Source organism: Vulpes vulpes, chromosome 6, assembly GCF_048418805.1.
Source record: "Vulpes vulpes isolate BD-2025 chromosome 6, VulVul3, whole genome shotgun sequence".
Classification (NCBI taxonomy): domain Eukaryota; kingdom Metazoa; phylum Chordata; class Mammalia; order Carnivora; family Canidae; genus Vulpes; species Vulpes vulpes.
Window position 1 is genome coordinate 33,254,637 of NC_132785.1, and position 15,135 is coordinate 33,269,771.

Sequence of the window (15,135 nt, forward strand, 5' to 3'; positions counted from 1 at the left end):
TAAGACAACGGTCTTAATTAAAATAGAAATTAACATAACTTTTGCCTTAACGAATATTGAAAACTAAAATTGATATAATATTGATGAAGCTAATGATATAATTTTGATGTAACAGGTTAATGCCCTATTTTTATTTTTCTTTACTAAAATAATGTGAATACACTGCACAAGATGACAAACTGTTTTTGATCTACAGTTTAACCAGTTTACAAAGTTGAGACTTTTATACCTCTATCTGGTTCTTGTGCACATTTAAAAGAGGGAGGTAAATAGCCAATTGTAGATATAAATGCAAGTGAAAGTCTAAACCTAATAAACCTTTGAAAAGTTTGACCTATCTGCTCGAGTTAATAAATTACATCAAACCCATCAACTGCGCATCAGTTACCTCACAACACTGTGCAAAGATCAAATTCATTTATCTGGCATCATCAATATCTTAATTTATACATCCCAGAGGCAAGTGAGCTTTGAGATAAAGTGTATTGAGGAAAGAAGTCATGCCAAAAGTTTGGTTGGGAGTACCTACACTTGGTTTTGGCTTTCTTTCACTGACAATTCTCAGAACATGAGCCAACACAGCAGAAATTTGACAGGGCCTTAAAAATCTCCTCCTGGATACACATAAATGAATTTTTTAAGTAACAATGATCACATTGTCATTCTTAAATAAATCTCAGTATAGAGAATGTACAGGTTTCTAAAAAAAAAGAAAAGAAAAAAAAACTAAGAAAAAAAAGGGCAAGAAACCAGAAAATATAGCTAAGTTTTCCCTAAATACTTAGCAATTGACATGTTTGCTGTATCATATTTTTAACCTATCATATCAAAATGGCCCCTGGATTATAAACTCATTGTATTTATATATGAATCTTCATGAACTTTATAGAGATTAAGACACTGAATTGGTTATTCCTCCATCTCAGTAAGATGACCTTCAACATTTAAAAACTCTTCCCCACACTCGAAGAGTACCAGCTGTTTTTAGTCTGTTTAGATAAAAACACTTAATTTTTCATATTCTGTAAATGCATTCTATACTGGTATATATACTAAACATTTAATAGTTTCATTGGAAACTTCCTGAGATATCCAATTTTCCTATTTATCTTTAAATAATTTTCAGCAGGACTTAGTATATACTGACATAAATCTTGTAACTTTAGTTGGTTACTATATTCTATATTCAAACTAGTGAATTATGCTTTATAGCCACTCCATTTTTTTTTAAAGCACCAAATTAGCAATTCCTAGATTCACAAACTGTACAGGCCAGTGGAGTGATTTTTTTTAAAGATACAAATTCCAAGGCCACACCACACAACTCTGAATAACCACAGGGGAGGGTTCTTAATCTACTTCTTCAATAAATACTCAATTACATTTGATGCAAGGGGTCTATAGAACACTTGGAAAGCTGTTTGTATGCTGAAAAAAATGACTTGGAATTTCTATACCGAATTAGCGCATAGGGCAGTTTTTGATGAATAAAACTAATTAGTCACAATTTTTGTGCTTTATAAATCCTGAAAACCGTATGATGAATAAGGAACGCTGCCATTTTCAACATTAATTTCTCATAGGTCATCAGGGTTAAATCTAAGAGTATTAGAACTGCAACACTCAGTATCTTGAAGTTGAAACTAGAGGAGATAATTTCTAAATTAATCTTGTGTTTTTTGGAGAAAGTTTAGAGGACTCTGAGGGTCCTTATAGCACTGTCTTGGTTTAGAGGCTGTACTTTTCCTTGAAAGCTAATTTTAAAAGACAAAACAGAAAACCTGTACTAGGATAAGACCTCTTAAGAGCCTCAGAACAGGAAACAAGATTAAACAATGACAGGTAAATAATTTTCTAGACTTCCGGTAATTCTTGGCACCAGATTGTGCTTCAGAAGAAAAAAAATCATCATCCAAAAAGTGACTAATTAACGAAGGGACTTCTTACAAGTAAGAAAACCTAGTATTTGTTGGGATGGGCTGTAGCAGCTTGCTGTGTATTTGCTTCCCAAAGACAAATGCAAACACACTGGCTTTCTGCCATATTGCATCGTTTTCCCAAAGTGAAATTGAACAATTTTCTGGGTGATTTGATTAAATAAGACAGGGTCTTTCAATTGGCTTCCTTGGGCTTCAATTATTAGGCCAATAAAGGATGAAATTTTATGATATACAACACTTGAATCAACAAGTTGCAATTTTCAGGTCTTTTCTAACATAAGACACTCTGGTATCATAGTGATAAACTTAAGTCTAAAACCATATAGACTGGAAAAACAATAGCCATAATTGGCTAAGTCAAAAAAACATTTTTGCCTCAGTGACAAGCATTGATCTGTGTATACTGCGTGCCTGATATACAGAGGACATTCAATAAATGTTGAACTAAACTCGTTTTTCTGGTCTTGAATTAGCCTCATGGCTAATCTTAATTCCGTATATAGAGAAAAAAATCTTAATTGTTAATCTTTAAGAGAAGTCTCCAGAATGAATTAGATTTAAGATTTTTTTTTTTAAACACACAAAACAAAGGAAAGCCAACAGATCTGTAAAGGGGAAGAATAGGAACAATGATACAGCCAAAACAAGCTCTCATGATTAATATAGCCGAGTCAGATGCTCAGTTATTTCCCTCCTGATTGCTACAAATTATCTCTAGAAGAAAAAAAAAAATCCCAAATCTCTCCTTTAAAGAACCTTATAGATCCGTGAAACTTTTTCATTGAAGTGCTAGCCTTACAAGGTGGTTTCTTTCATTTCAAAAACAAAGAAGAGGTAAAATAAGACAAAACAGCTCAGTTTAATTTCAAACGTTAATATATTTTCTATTTTATATTGAACATATGCATCTGTAACCCCTCATTTGCAGCAACTAGCACATCCTCATAAAAGGGGCAAAATTTGTAAGATGCCTCTTAAAATAAATATTCTTTTTTATAAAATAATAAAACTTCAAATAAATATTCTTTACACTAAACAATATGTTGAAAAAATTAGAAAATAAAGGTTGAATTTTACTGTAACTGTACAATATACATGAAGTCCAAAGGGAAATCAGAGTCTTACAATAAAGGCTTTCTGTAAGGCAAAATACAATCTAAAAACATACTGATTGATTCACATTCTTCCGAATGTACAACATATTAGTATAATATTTTGTGACTGTGCCATATAGTATGGCACAACTTGTTTTTCACAGTTGCAAATATTATTGTATATACAAAAATATAGCACATTATCTCTGGAGAAAACAATGGAAAAAAAGTCATTTGCTAATTTACAAATTTTGCAAGTACTATTCACAAACAAAAACTTTGCCTAAGGAGTGTCTGTTGCTTTAGCTTATGCAACACATGGGTACTCAAGTTCTGTATCCCATACTTTGAGCTCCATTAGCTGAGTTCTAACAAGCACATCAGTTAAAATGGCACGTGGACAAAAAGCATTTCACTGCAAACAGCGAAGGATATCCCAACCCTCTATTAACAGTGCCAAGATTATAACTGTTTAGTTGGTTGCGTATGTTAAAAAAAAAAAAAAAAAAGGAACAATCCTTATTACTGTCATATTCCTGATTAATGGTGCTATGTTGGTTTTTCAAAGTTCCTGGGTGGGACAGTGGGAACTTTGCAGCAGACTGTGTTTGAGTTTTTACAGCGGCATCCAGGCCTATTAACCCGGTCATAACACCCCTGGCACAACTTAAGGCAACCCTTGGCTGGAAGGTAACACCATAAACAAGGCAAAAAAAGGGACATGACGCCCATGGCAGACCAACGTGTACAACAGTGAGACTGGCTGCAAGAACACGGGTTGTCAGCACAGTTGTCCTCATCATCATTAGAACAGTGATAGAAGAGACCTTTCACACAGCACACACATGTCCCATAGTCAATCACGTTTTGGGCTGAGCAAAGGCACTGCTTGTCGCAGATCCAGTCTGATGGCAGAGGCCTAGGGTAGGTGCACTCTTTACACTTGCACTTGCCACAGTCCTCACACCTGTAGGCATGCAGGCCCAAATCTTCCTTGCTCAGTGGCTTAAGCTCACCTGGCTTGAGCTCCGATTTGGGCTGCACACGGATTATCCCATCAGCAACAGGCCCCGAGGAGAAAGATGGTCCTAAGAGTCTCTGTTCAGAGGAACTGCTGCTGGTACTTGTCCTTGTACTGCTCCGAGAGCCGGAGCTGACTGTGCTGATGGACCTGGACAGAGGGACTCGTGCAGAAGAATGGACCTGTGGGTGCTGGAACCTGGGAGGCTGGCGGTGCTCGGGCAGACCGTGGAGCCTCTCGTGTTTGTGCTGAGTGGAGGGGCGAGGAGCAGGCTTGAGCCCAGGTCTCGGGACCACAGTAGGCCCCTCCGTGTACTCATTGGTGTTTCGGATGGCTCTGATCTGATCCAGAGACAACACGTGTACCTGCTGGGTGAGGGCATCCCTGGGGTCAGGCTCCCCACGCTGCCTGCCAACGTCACGGGGTGCCTGCAGCAAGGACTGCGACCCGCTGCCACTCTGAGCTCTGGCCTCCATCAGGTCTTGGAAGTGTGGTCACTCCAGCGGGCTTAGAACACATCTGAATTCCTGCAGAAACCAAGAGGAAAGAGCTGGTTTACACTCCAGGATACTTCCCACTCTCCGCCCACCTGAATTAACTCTTTCCTTTCCATTCCCCCAGAGAGACAGGATTTGAAATGGGAGTTGCTCACGGAGGGTGGTGGAAGAGCCATAGGATCAATGCCACACCAAAAAGTAAAAAATTAAAGCCGGGGACTGACGATTCTTTAATCTTGCGATGTGTAGAGACACAAAGCTAATCTTGGTTCAATCACATAGGTAACGATTCCTTATTCAAATAAACATAAAATCGCAAGGTTCATGTTCAATGTGAAGGCTGCAGGAATATAACGTTAGCACAGAACACTGCTGCCAACATATGCGAAAGTTGAAAACTTTTTCAAAATCTGAGATAGGTTTAACTTTGTCACGATCATTTTTGCCTTAAACAGCAATAAATGCAGCCTAGAAATAGAAAGTCTTTCTTGTCTGCTTTTACATCAAATACCTTTAACTATAATTTACTCAGTATTCTGCAGCTTTTTAGAATACCGTAGAATGAATGCGACTTGCAAAAAAGCAAATACCCGCCCCTCCAAGGAAGTTACAAATTTTACAACAAACATTATTAACTATATAGTAGCAAAAGTTTTAAATGAAACACAAATCCATTCAAATCCTGTTAGGTGTGCCAGGAACACAAACCAGCCAGCAACAAGACAGAAACTTATTTTCAAATGCTCAACAACTTGAGGATCAAATACTTTACAGTTTGATAGCCTGAGAGAGTATCTTTAATTCTGTAGCTAAAAGACTGTTCTCCCGGTTTTAGAAATAAATTATGTCAAAAATCCTAATAGTTCAGAACCTGAACTGACTGGGGATAACAGGAAGGGTTTCAAAAATTCTTGTCACGTCTCAAATCTATCATTCTGACGTGCAATCACTTAAATTGCAATCCCTCTGTAAATTTCAAAACTATCATACACACACACACACACCCCTTTGCCAAGTCTACAATGAACAAAAACGGGCAAAAGTGGACCTTTATCCAGTCTCCGATTTTTGTTAAGAGACACAGGCAGGTGACACACGCCTCCCAACTCGGAAGAAGGTAGAGCTGGAAACCGGATCTCCCTTGCAACAGAAAGGCAGACAAGACAACGTCGATCTTCGCTTTCACTCCGTTTATCGGCTCTATCTGCGTCCCAACACCGTCCCCAGCAGGTGGGACACAGTCGGAGCCCGGGGGGACTTTTCCCCGGGGAGACTGACACGGCCCAGGCAGGGGCCAAGCTGCCCTCCCCCCTGCACACAACCTCAAGACGCACTAGAAGGCGGGGGCGGGGGAGGGGGGGGTGCGGGCGCCTTCGAAGGGGACGTGCCTGGAAACGCCGGGGCACACTTCCCCCTCCCTACCTCCAGGCTAAGATACCCCCCACCAGAGAACTGCCTTCCAGCTCCAGGAGGGAGCCACCCCAGCCCCAGGCACCCAGAGGCCCCGCAGCCCACTTGCAGGTCCACCTGGCAAAGGCCAGCGAACGCCCGGCACAGGGTTCAAGCCCTGGCGCCGAAAGCCATGCCTGAGACTCGCTGCCGGGACCGAGCACACAAGCCACGCACCCTGGGCGGCTCTACCAGGCACCGACTGGCCCGGGGGCACCGGCTGCGGTCTGCACACCCCATCTCCGTTCGGGTGGAGAGAAAAAAGTGAAAGGAAAATTGCTTTTTAAAGAAAGGTCAAGTCCCAGGGCCCCACTGCACGGGGCGTGCAGGACGCAGACCCCTAGGCTGGAAACTTTCCGCCAAGATTTGCTCGCAGGGCAGAGCAGCATCTTTGAAAGGGGTGGTGGGGTGTGTGCGTGTGTGTGTGTGTTTAATCGAAAATGATTACTGCCCATTGCTAGCCTCCTTCGCACCCACAGCACCCGCCGCCCACCCCCTCGCTCCCCTACCCCCCACCCCGAAAGTGCTTAGAAACCCCCATGAAGTGTGTGATCAGACTTAAGGACTCAGGGGCAAGGACTTCAGCACAAGGGTGGGGCAGACCCAGGAACCGCTTGGTAAAAACGCACAAGATTCCGAATTCAAGGCAGCAGCAGCAGCAGCAGCAACAAAAAAGTAGATGAGCCCATCAAAGTAAATTGAAAAAAAAAAAAAAAAAAAACAACAACCAAAAAACCAAAAAGCCTAACCTCTTTTGCCACCTATTTTCAGGTAATGGAAAACGATAGCGTCCGCTCGAGGGCTTTCTTCCTGTGCTAGGTCCGCCCAATCTTCCAAAAATAAAAAAAGTGTGACCCAGGCCGACCGCGGAGAACGGAAAAAGGAGAAAGCTGCACTTCCGAACCGCAGCCCCGGCGCCCGGCCCGGCCCCCTCCCCTCCCCGGCCCCGGCCCCGGCCCCGGCTTCACCCGCGGGTCCCGCTGCCCCCGGGAGGCGAGCGACTCGCGCGCCCTCCGTCCCGCTGGCGCCCCTGCCCCGGGACCGTGTCGCCCAGGGCTTGCCCCCCCTCCCCCGCCCCAGAACAGGTTAGAAATGCGGGCGCCTACGGCGGGGACCTGGAAGACACAAAGTGTCCCGCCTCCGTCTCCCGCTCCCCGCGCCGACTCCGCGGCCGCCCCAACCCCCAGAGCGCGGGCGCCCGGGGTCCTGGGGCTGCGGACCCCGACCCGGCGCGCGCTGCAGCCCCCGCCGAGCCAGGCCGGGCAGCTCCCCGGGGGCCCCGCCGGGAACCTGCGGGGCCGGAGAAACGGAGGCCTGAGCGGAGACAGACCCCGCTCCGGGTCCGGCTGCACCTACTCCATGTTGCCCACACCGCGCCGGCCGCGGCGCCAGGAGGGGAAGAGCCAAACGTGCCTCACCGTGATCGCGGCTTGCACCAACCCCTCTCCGCTGGGCTCGCTGCGTCCTGCGATGTGCAAATAAAATCCAGCCCCGATGCAAACTCCCCCCCCACCCCCCTTCTTTCCAAACTCTGCTTCGTTCCAAGTTCCGAGCGATCGGCGGGAGGAAAATCCGGAGCCAAGTCCCCCGCCGACGAGCAGCAAGCACTCACGCCGGGGCTCGGGGCTGGGCGCGACCCCCCTTCTGCAAACGCACGCGGAGTATTTCCTTTTTCTCAATGAACTGGAGGCCGAAGCGCCAACGGCCGGTCTCCCTTCCCGGCAGATGAGCGAAGGAGAAAGAGAAAGCCGCCTCGGAGAGGGTCTACAGCCAGATGGCCGAGCGGTGCGGCGGCGGGCGCGTCGCGGCGGAGGCGGCGCGGGGGCGCGGGCCGGGCCGGGCGGGCGCGGGCGCGGGCGCGGGGGCCTGGGCGCTGCGCGCTCCGCCGGCCCCTCTCCTCCGCTCGCGCTGCGCCGCGCGGCTCTCCGCGCTGCAGACTGGGCGTTGTGGAGGCGCGGCGGCGAGGCCGAGGCGGGGGCGGTGGGAGCGCAGGGGGAGGCGGGGGCGGCGGGGGCGGCGGGGGCGGCGGGGGCGGGGGGCCTGGGGCCCGGCCGGGGGGGCTCGCCGTTGGCCTGCGCCCTCGTCTTTCCGGAGGCAGGGAGCTCTGCGGCGGCCGCGGCAGCAGTAAATGGCGTCATGTGGATCCGAGGCGGAACAGAGCAGTTGTTGTCCCAGAGGATATATCGCATCCGGTCCCAGCTCATTGGCTCCGCGGGGCTACATTCACTCGCGCTGCAGCGCCCGCCAGCGCTCCGAGCCGCAGGAGGCATTCAAAAGGGCAACCGCGCCGCCCCGCGCCGCCCCGGGCCGGTCCTGCCGCCCGGGCGCCGGCGCGCGGGGCGCCCGCGGGGCCGCGCTGGGCGCGGCGGGGGCACTTTATCTCGTTCCAAGGAAACCCTGACCCGGAGGGTTCCCCGGGGGCCACGAGGACGAGCCTAGGCTCGGACCCGACCTGGGGCACTTTCTCCTTGCCACTGGGAACGGGGACGGGGACGGGAAGGGGGAGGGGACAGCCAGGGCCAAGCCGGGCCGCGCGGTGTCCGCACGAAAACAACAAGTTGCAGGTTTTGAGAGTTTCCTCGGGATCCGCTCTCCGGCCCACCTCTCCCCTTTTCGGTTCCCCCCGGAGGGGGCGGCGGGGAGAGGAGCGGGGGGAGGGGAAGGGGAGCGGGAAGTGAGGTGGGAGGGCTATTGGTTTATTCTTTGTCTCCCGGATTAACCCGATTATACAGCAGGCACCAGCGCAGACCGCCTCCCCCGCCTCGGAGCCGCGGACGGGGGGAACGGAATGCGGATTCGGGTTTCCAGGACTTGATGCCCCGACCGACACTGGCTTTTGATGGAGTCACTCTGTACTTCTTAGTTTAGTGCCGGATCTTATTTATTTATTTATTTATTTATTTATTTATTTATTTATTTATTTATTATTTTTATTTATTTATTATTATTTATTTATTTTTCCAAGGAGACTTAGCTAAGCGATGGGAGATCTGCTGTTGGACGCACCAGCTGGAGGGAGCTCTACGGTCGGAGCCTTTTTAAAATTCGTCAATCACCTACACGGTGGCTCCAGGTCGACACGCCGGGCTCGCTGGTCGCGGCAGAGCCCCTCCACGTAACCCAAAGGCCGCCTTCATTTCTGACTCGCCCTTGTCACCCAGAACATTTCCCAAGAAGCTCCTGTTTGTACATTTCGAAGGTGGTCTGCATGCTCCCACTTTAAAAAAATAAAAAAGTGGAAATAAAAAGATAGACAACGCGTAGATACGCAGGGCTCTAACTGCCGTTCATTTACTTAAGAAACGTGCTTGCACGTGGGCGCACCGGTGGGAAATGACCCCCCCCCCCCCCCCCGACACACACACACGCTCCTGATACTCCTGGATTCCAATGATTTACGGACTGTTTTCCCTTTGCAGCCAGTACGGTCAAGCCTCCCGAGTAGCACCTGCCCTCGTGCGGGCTTAGGGTTCTCGCAGTAGTGCTGGGAAGGCGCGCTGCCTTCTGCAGAGCCGGGGGCAGCTCCAGCTCACACCCGTTTGCAGCTGCTCCGGCCCTCGCTGCCGCGTCTAGACCGTCCCGGGCGCGCTCCCCGCCGCGCTGCGCTCTCGCCCTGCCTTCTCCATGTTTCTCCAGGGCTCTCCCCACTCGCCCTGGGTTCGGAACAAGAGATGGCAGGGGAAGTGGCATGCGTGATTTCCGGGTGTTGGCCTACGCCCCCCGCCCCCCACCCCTCGGTGAGGGTGCACGAGGCTAGGTCGGCCCGCTCCGGCGTGTCCCTGGGGCTGAGGGCAAGGGACTACCCGGCCTCCCCCGCCCGGGCAGCTCGCCCGGCGCCCAGGTCCTTTGAGCTTCGGGGTGAACGTAGGCGCCGCTGCGCTTACGGCCCATGCGGCCACCAGGGGGCGCGCGCCCGGCGCGGGGCCGGGGCCGGGGCCGCCTTCTATCTGCCCCAGGGCCGGGCGAGTTGAGGCCAGGGAGCTCAAAGTGTCTCTCAGGCCGGCCGGTTCACGATGAATGGAGGACAGCTAGCTTTCCCGGCCACCTCCTGGGACGATTCCGTTTGGAATCCGAGATGAGGTCCCGAGGCTCGAGAGAGCCCCGGCGTTGAGCGATGGGAAGGAGGCGGGGGCCGAAGCCAGGTGTGCGCGGCGGGTGCGGAGCTCGCTGCCCGGAGGGGGCGGCAGGTGGAGGACCCGCCTTCTCTGCGTCTCCGCAAACCCCCGCACCCAGCGGCTGCTCCTTGGGAGACACGGGGGCCCGCGTTTCCCTCCCAGCCCTGCAGGAACTTTGCGAAGACACACTGTTCTGAGCCAAAGCATAAACTGGGAATTTAAATTAGGAGCTTCCGGCTAGTCAAAGCACTTTATTTTTATTGAGTCAATAGGCAAGAATCTAGGAATTTATACTTCTCTTTCCTGAGTTAGAATCCCATGTAATTTAGCTCTTCCTTCCTGTCCTCAGCCTCCAGCCTGCTGACTGGAAAAGCATTTAACCTATACCTTGAGCACAAGATAAAAACAAGAACCTGTTGGGTCCTTCGTAACTCCGTCTTTATCGTTTATTTTATTTAGTGAAATTATTTTTTTCAGGTGTAAATGTATAGAACAATATATTGTGCTCCAAATTTTACTTAATGCGTTACAATCCCAGAGAGAAATGCTGTTTATGTATGTGCATGTGCATATATACACACATAATGAAGTGTTTGGTGCAGCTCCTGTAATGTGTACCCCCAATTAATTGCCACATTGCATTTCAAAATTATAACTGGGATGAATCCTGGAAGATACTTCAGAATTATGAAAGAATGCTGTGTAAAATTTCAGTGGAGCCCCAGTTTCAAAAGTGTTGTGCAAAGTTCTAGAGAGGCAACTCTGATGCATGAACAGGTGTCGCCGTTTGCCCAAAGTTGAAAAATACTGAATCCGTGGAAACTCCTGCTGCACCAATTCTCACTCACTTCTAAGTTCTCAGGTTGCACCAAGTAACATGCTTTCTTAGTTCCAGCTATTGAACAGTGTCGTACATTTAAGATCTCATCTCTGCATTCATTTCATTTCCCACATTTACTTGGATTTACTTCATTTTATAAATATAATTATCCTTAATTCCTTTTTTTTTTTTTTAAATGAAGCAGTGTATAAACCTTTGTGAATTTTGCCGCTTCTAATTTTGGGGAGAAGTCATCAATACAGGCAGTGTAGACATGCTTCTTTACCAGTAGGTGTGTTGGCTGAGTTAAGTCAGAATTCCAAGGTTGCATTGACTCATCTTAACTTCTGATTTATGTCGTAATCATGGGAGAACATAGGTTTAAACAACTCTAGTTCCAGTTTCTTTGTAAAATTGACCAAACCACTTGGCCTTACTGGGTTCAGACCCAGTTTTGATAATAAAGAAATCTTGCAATAGTATGATGTCTTTTTGAGACAAAGGAGAATTAACAGCTATTGATTATTTGGTTGTTTTGTTAGTTTTATAATCAAGGCAATTTATTTTTGTATTCACACTTAAAACTGGTCCAGAATACAATAGTGTATACTGCTTCCAAGAGTGACAATTTAGGTCTTTCAACCTTCATTTCTCCTCACATCCCAAATGCTATAGAAAACTTAGGTTATGCATGGTCTCTTCCAGGAGAGACCTTCCAAAATTAAGGGGCTTTGTAATAATGGACCTTTTGATTTGGTGGCTATGTTTGTGGTCATTTAATTTTTGAATTGCTTTGATTTTCTAAATTCTATTGATACTGCCTCTAGGAGGGATTGGGAGTAGCTATACTCAAAGTTGCAAAGGAATTCAAAATAGACCACTAGAGTTCTTATCTATAAAGCCTGAAGAACTGGAAACAGTTTTATCTCTGCATCTAACCTTCTTTAACGATATCCTTTATCCCTAACCAAACTTGAAGAAAGATCTGGAGTTATCCCAGGGTAAGAGGAGTGGTTTTTGATGGGTTGACTTTGAACTGGAGGCTCCTGTGAGTCTTGTCTTTTTCAGAGATTTTGTATTCAACCTGAATCCACCCGGTGGTTTCTACGGGTTAATCAATCTTTTTGCTAGATCCATGCACATTACTACTACAATTGATGCAAAGTCAGAAGTGGGCTGAATTTCTCTAACAAGGCAAAACAGAATTTCTTTGCTGGCCAGCATGATTTTTCTCATTATATTTCTAATATATTTGTCCCTGGAACTCCGGATTAAGCTTTTTCCTTTGTAGGACTGATGTGTGCAGAGAAATTCTAATCAGTGAAAACACGGCATTGTTGCTTTGCCTTTGCTTGAATAGCCTGAGGTTTTATTTGTTTTTCTGTTTGTTTTTAGCATTTGATCCACTTTGTTCTGGAATCTTCTTAAGCCAACACTAAAGCTTCATATAAGTGAAAATCACAAATTAAAATGAGTATTTGTATATTACTGGCCAAGTCTACTCGCAGTAGGACGATTTTAACCTCTGAATAAACAGAAGGTTTGGGTTTTACACTTTTCATGATGTGGACACTTGATCAAAAGAGCATAGGAAGTTCAACTTGTTTTCTAAGGAAGATATAGTCAAGCAGATGACACGAAAGTCATTCTGATGGTCCAGATGCCACAGTACAGAGGATTCCAGCAAGCCCTGACTTAATTTCAGAAAACAAGTCAAATCTAAAAATGTTTAACTTGGTAAATGGAATTAAGAGTGCATGCAAATTTAATTTGTTTGTTTCTTTGGACATGAAGTATTTTGAAGTTACAGGGAATTGTGAATCATCTGAGAATCTTGCGGCGTTATATAAAACTGCTTTTCTATACACATTCTGTGTTGAGTGTGACTCTCTTCAAGAGGCTAGACTATTCCAAGTATCTGGGGAGTGTCCGTCAGAGCTGCCACGTACTTCTTTCTTTGTTATGGGCCTGAAACTAAACTAGAAAGATTCATCACCTTTGCAATCATAAAAAAAAAAGAAAACACGCACTCTGATCTTTGTGAACATTAGACGCTCAATAGAGCTTTTCAATGAACGAATGAAATTAATGAATGTCTTTAAAATAAGGAAATACTTTTTGTCTTAATTTTGTAACAGCAAAGTTAAGAGTTTTTTAATTTATTTTTTTTAATGGCCGAATTTAAGAGTCATTTCACTAGCTTGGAAATTATCATTGTGTTTTGCAAAATTATTTGAAGTGGCTAAAACAAGTTTGGTAAGGCCATGATTTTTATTCGCTAAAATAGTAAATAGTATAAAATTAAAGAATAAATCTTTATGGAAGTATTATGTAATAGGAAGGAAGCCAGTAGGGAATACCTATTCTTAAACTATTTAATAAAGCAATTAATAAACAGGTTGATGATAGGTGGCTAGAGATTATAGGTGAAAGTAAACTCTTATGAATTTCTTACTTTGAAAACTACATTTGGCTAAAGTATCATTATATGAATAATTAAAATTAAGTACTAATCCGTAGTTTCAAGTTTAAAAGTTAGTCCTGGGGTGTCAGGCTGGCTCAGATAGCAGGGCATGTGACTCTTGATCTCTGAGTTGTGAGTTTGAGTCCCATGTTGGGTGTAGAGATTACTTGAAAATAAATAAATAAGTAAACTCAAAAAAAAAAAAAAAAAAAGAGAAGAAGATAGCACTTTGTTTAGTTTCAAGAGCAAGCCACCAAATAGTGAATAATTTTGACTTTCATGTTCTATGTGAAAATCTCCTTGCCATTTTGAGAAATATTCTTTTCACCCTGGTTTGACACCAGGCAGAGACATACTTGCATTATACCTAAAAAGATATTAAAATCATGCATTTGAAAAATTGGAAATTAAATCTTCAAAATTATTAGTCTTTGGTTTCTTTCACCGTAATTCCTAAAAGAAAATGACACTGTAGGTCAAATGCTCAAGTATCTAATAGCTTCTGGAAGCTTTGGCAGTTCAAGAGGTCTGGATTTGGATTTGGTCTGGGCCATTTTAGGCCGCTGATCACGATCCCCTGATGCTTAAATTCCACCCTGGTTTCTTGTTACTCCTAGGATAAAGATCCAAGTCCTTAACGCAATTTCAAGGTCCTACCCTCCAGCCCCTTTCGCATCTCAGTCTCCTGTTATACCAAGTTCCTCTGCTGTCTGCCCCACAGCTGTAACTACTACCTTTTAGTTGCTCCAAAGTACATCTACCCTGCAACAGGCCCTTTGTATAGGCTATTCCTTCCTCTCATTCACATTTCTGGCCTTTCCCATAAGGATTCCTACTCCTCTTTCACATTATCAGTTGTCTTGTTCTCAGGGAAGCTGCTCTGGCCTCCCTGAGTAGATTAAATCTCCCCCTTTCCTCTTCTGAGCTTCTCTGTTACAGACATGTGATTAGGTGATTGATTAATAACTGTCCTTTCACTGTATTCTAAGCTCCACGAGGTCTGGAATCAAAGTAGTTTTGCCTACTGCTTTACCCACAGCACAAATAAGGAATTCAGACATTTTTAAATGCTGTGAGTGAAGGAATGAAGAGTGAATGAGATGATTAACCTTAGTTCCCATCCGTAAAGGGGTAGCTGGGAGGATTGGATGATATAAAGCATCTAGAAAGCCTACCATATGGAGTGCTTTCAATTAGTCACCATGATCATTACAATTAACTTGTGTTTGGTAGTTTATTTGAAAAAATTAGCTGTTTTGCCTCCATATTTTCAAAAATTTTAAAATCAGTAAGCACAATTTTCTTTATGTATCTTATTTATTTGTACCTATGTGGAAATAAGAATCCTGGTTTAGAACCAGTTTTAATGACTCTATTTAGCTCTATTCAGCTACTAATAGTACTTCTATAGAAGCCTTAACCTTACATTGATTTCTTGTTTTCATGTATGACCTCTTCAAAGTCAGTAAAGCACTTTAGGGAAGAAGGGACCTATTTAGCTGATGTGGTTGTTTCTGACTAGAACGTGTACTCATTGAATTCCTTGTTCAAGAAATCTGTAGGCTTGAGAAATGTGAGTTCCTTCTTATTTTTTTTTTAAGATTTTATTTATTTATTCATGAGAGACAGAGAGAAAGAGAGAGAAAGAGAGGCAGAGACACAGGCAGAGGGAGAAGCAGGTTCCATGCAGGAAGCCCGATGTGGGACTTGATCCCAGGACTCTAGGATAGCGCCC

General features: G+C 45.6%; 2 protein-coding genes across 3 annotated transcripts; one reads left to right on the forward strand and one right to left on the reverse strand.

The window, feature by feature from the left end:
• Nucleotides 1–2,798: 2,798 nt before the first annotated feature.
• Nucleotides 2,799–7,547, reverse strand: SPRY2 (sprouty RTK signaling antagonist 2). Of its 2 annotated transcripts, XM_072760853.1 has the most exons (3): nt 7,420–7,509; nt 5,601–5,692; nt 2,799–4,582 (listed from the first exon to the last, which is right to left on the reverse strand). In XM_072760853.1, the coding sequence occupies exon 3, from the start codon at nt 4,529–4,531 to the stop codon at nt 3,584–3,586; it is 948 nt and encodes a 315-aa protein (XP_072616954.1). In that variant the 5' UTR covers nt 4,532–4,582; nt 5,601–5,692; nt 7,420–7,509; the 3' UTR covers nt 2,799–3,583. The 2 variants fall into 2 exon arrangements, with proteins under 2 accessions (XP_072616954.1, XP_025838120.1); XM_025982335.2 differs by lacking the exon at nt 5,601–5,692 and having other exon boundaries at nt 7,420–7,547.
• On the forward strand, nt 6,135–9,268 carry LOC112907182 (uncharacterized). The gene is made up of 4 exons (XM_072760465.1): nt 6,135–6,265; nt 6,861–7,786; nt 8,734–8,863; nt 8,967–9,268. Exons 1-2 carry the CDS (start codon nt 6,135–6,137, stop codon nt 7,681–7,683), a joined length of 954 nt encoding a protein of 317 aa, XP_072616566.1. The 3' UTR covers nt 7,684–7,786; nt 8,734–8,863; nt 8,967–9,268.
• Nucleotides 9,269–15,135: the final 5,867 nt, after the last annotated feature.

What these genes read in the sequence shown, in the direction of transcription:
- SPRY2 (XM_025982335.2), bottom strand. Translation starts at nt 4,531, where the DNA reads ATGGAGGCCAGAGCTCAGAGTGGCAGCGGGTCGCAGTCCTTGCTGCAG.
- LOC112907182 (XM_072760465.1), top strand. Translation starts at nt 6,135, where the DNA reads ATGCCTGAGACTCGCTGCCGGGACCGAGCACACAAGCCACGCACCCTG. An exon ending in GTTCGGGTGGAGAGAAAAAA is followed by an intron (nt 6,266 to 6,860) that starts GTGAAAGGAAAA and finishes AGTGTGACCCAG; the next exon opens with GCCGACCGCGGAGAACGGAA.